At 44.3% G+C, this 4,797-nt stretch overlaps 1 protein-coding gene across 1 annotated transcript in view; it reads left to right on the top strand.

Annotated features, from left to right (window-relative positions):
* SMCHD1 (structural maintenance of chromosomes flexible hinge domain containing 1) overlaps positions 1 to 466 on the top strand; it is an 83,887-nt gene extending 83,421 nt beyond the window's left edge. Inside the window, 1 exon segment of the mRNA XM_009284122.1 lies at positions 68 to 466. Within this exon segment, the coding sequence (XP_009282397.1) occupies positions 68 to 173 (106 nt within the window). The 3' untranslated portion in view covers positions 174 to 466.
* The last annotated feature ends 4,331 nt before the right edge of the window (positions 467 to 4,797 follow it).

Here is a 4,797-nt window from a genome sequence, read left to right as displayed (position 1 = left end):
TATATAATATATATAAATAGAAAAAAGGGCTTGGTTTATAAGCTACTGTGCCTGTGGTTTTGTTTAGCTCAGAAGAATGGATCTCCTCTCCCACAAAGAAGCAGCAGCAACAGCAACCACTGCAAACATCCCCTTCAGAACTTAATGGAAATCCACGAAAGAGAAAGGCATAGACTGATGAGACTTGTGGAAATAGCTATGTACTGAAAATATGAATACGTTCAGTTAAAGGAAATATTCATGTTGTATTACCCATTATTATGAAGATTTTTATACTGATAGAAGATATAAATGTATTTCAGTTATAGTAGTAACAAAAATTTAAGTATTTAACATTGATAGCCTAATTTTTGTATAGTTAATTTTCATTTCTAAAAGCTTTCAGAGTTTTTATGTTCATGTGTGAAAAAAAAGTTTAAAATATATCCTTTTTTATTTATGAAAAAAATCAATCTTTTCAATAAAATTGCTTCAATACAAAGCGCTGCCAATATAATCGATTGTAATAATTAAGTCAACAGATTGTGCCATGAAATGAGATTTTAATTTAAAAAGCATCCCTGGCTGTCTTAGGGAAGAGAACTTTCTGGACTGCTTTTTTTTGATGGATGAGGTGTCAAGGTAATATCAATTTAAAAGGGAGGGTTTGAGCAGCGATATACTGAGATCTAATCACAGCCGTTTGTAGAGTCTTCAGACAGTTAACAACAAGCCAGTATCGAAGGCTGTGCCCAAGGTATTGACATGGGAATTCGTATCTCCTTCAGACAGTGCCAGTGAAAAAAACAAAGTAGTAACTTGTGAGTATGAAAAGTGTAACAGGCTTACCGGAGGCTTTTTTATGGATTGGGAGAGTGGCGAGGAGGGATATTTCATGGGTGCAAATGAGCTACAATATAGTACCAATGCTAACCACTTTCAACATCTGTATTACCACAACCCTCATACAAGAACCTCGCTGCTTAAGCAGATCAAAAATTCGTCCTTAAATTGGTCCTTGATACCAAAAATGTAACTACGACAGAAGGATTTGAGTAGGAAACGGTAATGTCACAAAGGAAAAAGGAAAATCCTTACAGCTGAACTGTGTGTACGCATATTAAGAGTTGGAAATGGAGATTTAAGCTGGAGGTAAAACAATCGTGTTGGGAAACTGTAGATACCTGGACAGAGTTTTACTTCATAAGGCTGTCTCCAGCTTAAAAAAAAAAAAAAATTTCTGTTGGCTTTCATAAATACCTAAAGAAAATTAAAGTTTTCCATGGTTTAAGAAACGGAGTCTTAAAATGCTAGAGAAAGTAGTCAACAGGTAAATGAAACCAAAAAAAAAGGGAGAGTCAAGGGTCACCTCTAGTGATCTGCATCACAAGGATTTTAGTAATGTACAGGGCAGAAAAGGACCAGGCATGGTTAAAAATACAATTTCAGCCAGGGTCAGAGTGAGCAGTTGGAAATAGGCTTGATTTGATGAAAAAGATAGGGCAAGAGTAGAAAGCTAAACTTGAGACAGTATAAAACTGTTATTTGAAGTTGTGTAAATAAAGAACATCGCAGGAGAAGGTGTTCCAGGATGTGGACGTGTTGGTTCACACCAGCCTCGAAGAATTTCTGCTTTGGAGTGAAAGTTGATATCAAATCTACTGATTTATACTCACTCAGCAACAAGCATTTTATATACAGCTTTTCTGAAAAGGGACTTTAAACTTAAAAAGACACGTTGACATCCTGCTGGAAGTTTCAGAATGCTGGTCACTGGTGCACATCTCTATGACATTTCTAATAAAATGGAATTTCTCCAAATTAAGGATGCAATGCATTCTGTGGTGGAAGGTTCTCCAAAACCTCATGTCTTAATGGTAGTCTAAATTATTTTAGACATCAATTTGTCCTATTCTTAAAGAAAATAAATATATTCGAGTATAACGTAATATCTGCCTCAGCCCTTTTTCCTGCTTTTCTAAATTTTAGACATCAAGACTTGAACCAGGCAGCCATAATGGAGAGTTTGCCATGTAAGAAATTGTCCCACCATACCAAGTTACTTGGTAGTACTTCTTTTAAATGCATTTATTTTACTTCTGACATCTGCCTAGCCTCACCCTCCAACCTCTGGATGACCTTGAATCCTTTATTTGATTAACTACCTATTCTAGCAGAAACGTTTCCTTTTGAAATTCATCTCTTGCCCTCAGTGGTCAGTATAGGCACTACCAGCGTCACGTGATGTATCTCCCTGCTGGCAGCAGCAAACAGGAAATTAAGGATGTTTTCCGGAGTTGTGCAATAACTATCGGAGATTTCAGGAAATTTCACAAGGGAATTTTCAGGATTTTTCAGCAGAGTGATTGCAGGTTGTTACAGTGCAAGTTACTGCTTTGCATAGCTGTTCAGGGCAGCTGATTCAGTCCTGACAAAACATTCACGCTCGGAAGGTAAGTGTCAATTTTTTTTCTTTACCCATTCTTTACCCTGTAACAGAGCGAACTAGGGACTAAAAACTAAGGTGTGTATGTTGCGCTCACTGATTTCATGAGGGGCTGGTGGAGAGCGGTGGAGGAAACGTGAGAGGAAGCAGTTCTAGCTGGGGCCTGGGCCAGCTCATGGGAACAAGGAGCTGGTGTCTGATGGAGGCCGGAAGCAGCTCCGGGTGGGGAAGGGCTGCTGCCTGCTGCTCCGCAGGGAGACGGAGCAGCCGCTCAGCAGGGCTGGGCAGTGATGGGATGGAGGAGTGGGCTGCAGGCACGTCAGGTCAGGCCCAGACTGTACTGCAGCCGGTGGCACCAGCCACAGAGCGGGGCTGGCTGGAAGTCCCCTTGGTTCCCTCTTGTCTGCTGGCACCTCTCCCAGCGCAGGGAGACAGGACCTCACCGTCTCCTTTTTTTTTTCCCAACAGAGACTCCCAGAGACACCTGCATGGTGCTGCTGTCCCAGTGTGAGGTGATGTCTGCAGTGGGCACTAGTGTGCAGGGGCCTATCGCTGTACCCTGTCAGGAAGCTGAGTAGGAAGCCCATTGCTGTGCCAGGTGACCCCACTCCGCACAGTGGGCCCTGTACCCCCCCACAGCAGTTTTTCTGCTCAGAAGGTAGACGAGATTTCCCCCATCAAAAGACCTGAGACCTTGCCCTTTCCCCAGCTTGTGGCTTTCATTGCTCCCTGCTCCATCAGACCCCAATATCATCGTGTTGTATGCTGGGCTCATCAGTGAAGATGGAAATTGGGGTACCTGTCGCTTCAACAAGGAGAGACAGGGGGGTGCACCTCTATGGTGTATGAGAGACAGGGGGGTGCACCTCTATGGTGTAAGCTGATGAGTTCTCCTGTAGGACAGGGAACCTCTGGCAAAAGTATTGAGAGGAAACCTAATGTGAATCCTGTGCCTGGGCTTGTGTCAGCAACTGTACTTACCTTCTTCCCAGCCTACTTCCCTTCAGCAGAGGAGAAAACGTCAATGGCAAGACTTTTTTTTTTTCTTTCACGCACCCCTAAGGGACCATAGCTTGAGTCGGTGCTTAAGCTCTGCTTCCCCTAGGCCGGTGTGTACTTCCGTGCTTTCTTCTCTTCCTCTAGCAAGCAGGGATGCAGAGACTGCCTGTGTCAGGTGAGCGGGGATACCCCGTGTAACCCAGTGGTGTTGGTCAGTGACAAGTCCTTCCTTTCCAAACCACGCTGTTGTGGTGTTACAGCCCCACCATCAGTACCATGGCCCCGGCTCCATAACTCTACCATCCCAGTATCACCATCTTCTCCAGTACTTCTCTAGCCACATGTTCCTTCTGCCTCCTCCAGGGCCTCTCCGAGTCCCATTGTGAGCCAGGGTTCCAGTTCAGGGAAAGAGCAGTGAGAGGGAAGGAGGTGAGGATGCTGCCCAAGGGAGCAAAAGGAAGGCAGAGCAGTAAGCAAGGCAGGCAACCGCTGCAGGACGATGCTATGCTATCACTATGTCAGTAGCCTAGATGAAAAATGCACCCATTCCAAATGTCCATTGAGACACCTTGAGACTTGAGCAGTATAATTACTGGATGTTTTGCTCAGAAGCCTCCAAAGTAGGTGCATATTTGATGAAGCTAGGTTTATATTGCTGTTCTGAACTCCATTTCAACTAAGCTGGTCAAGAGATTTGCAGTCACCATTGATGAATGGTCCATACTGTTAATTGCTCACAATAGGAAGAGAGGTAAGTTGCTTGCTGTAATGTGTTTTTTCAGGGATGCGGTGTCTACAGGTGCATTTTGCAGTTATTCCTCCATCCCTTTTGCTGTGTGGTTCTCGATAACTGGATCCAGTAGTTCAGCTGGGGGGAGGAGGAAGTGAAACAAACTCAGTTCTCCTTGGTGAATGAAGCACAACTCAAGTTGTGAGCACTCAAAGCAGGTCTGGCTCACTAAGGTGTGTATGTTTCGTGATACAGTGTCATGGTTTAACCTCAGCAGGCAACTAAGCCCCACAGAGCCGCTCACTCACTCCCCCCCAGTAGGATGGGGGAGAGAATCGGAAGGGTAAAAGTGAGAAAACTCGTGGGTTGAGATAAAGACAGTTTAATAGGTAAAGCAAAAGCTGCTCATGCAAGCAAAGCAAAACAAGGAATTCATTCACTGCTTCCCATCGGCAGGCAGGTGTTCAGCCATCTCCAGGAAAGCAGGGCTCCATCACGCGTAACGGTTACTTGGGAAGACAAACGCCATCACTCCAAACATCCCCCCCTTCCTTCTTCTTCCCCCAGCTTTATATGCTGAGCATGACGTCACATGGTATGGAATGTCCCTTTGGCCAGTTTGGGTCAGCTGTCCTGGCTGTGC

Source organism: Aptenodytes forsteri, unplaced genomic scaffold (assembly GCF_000699145.1).
Source record: "Aptenodytes forsteri isolate BGI_AS27 unplaced genomic scaffold, ASM69914v1 Scaffold229, whole genome shotgun sequence".
Taxonomy (NCBI): domain Eukaryota; kingdom Metazoa; phylum Chordata; class Aves; order Sphenisciformes; family Spheniscidae; genus Aptenodytes; species Aptenodytes forsteri.
The sequence above is the reverse complement of the archived record's forward strand: the minus strand, read 5'-3'. Positions and strand labels throughout refer to the sequence as shown.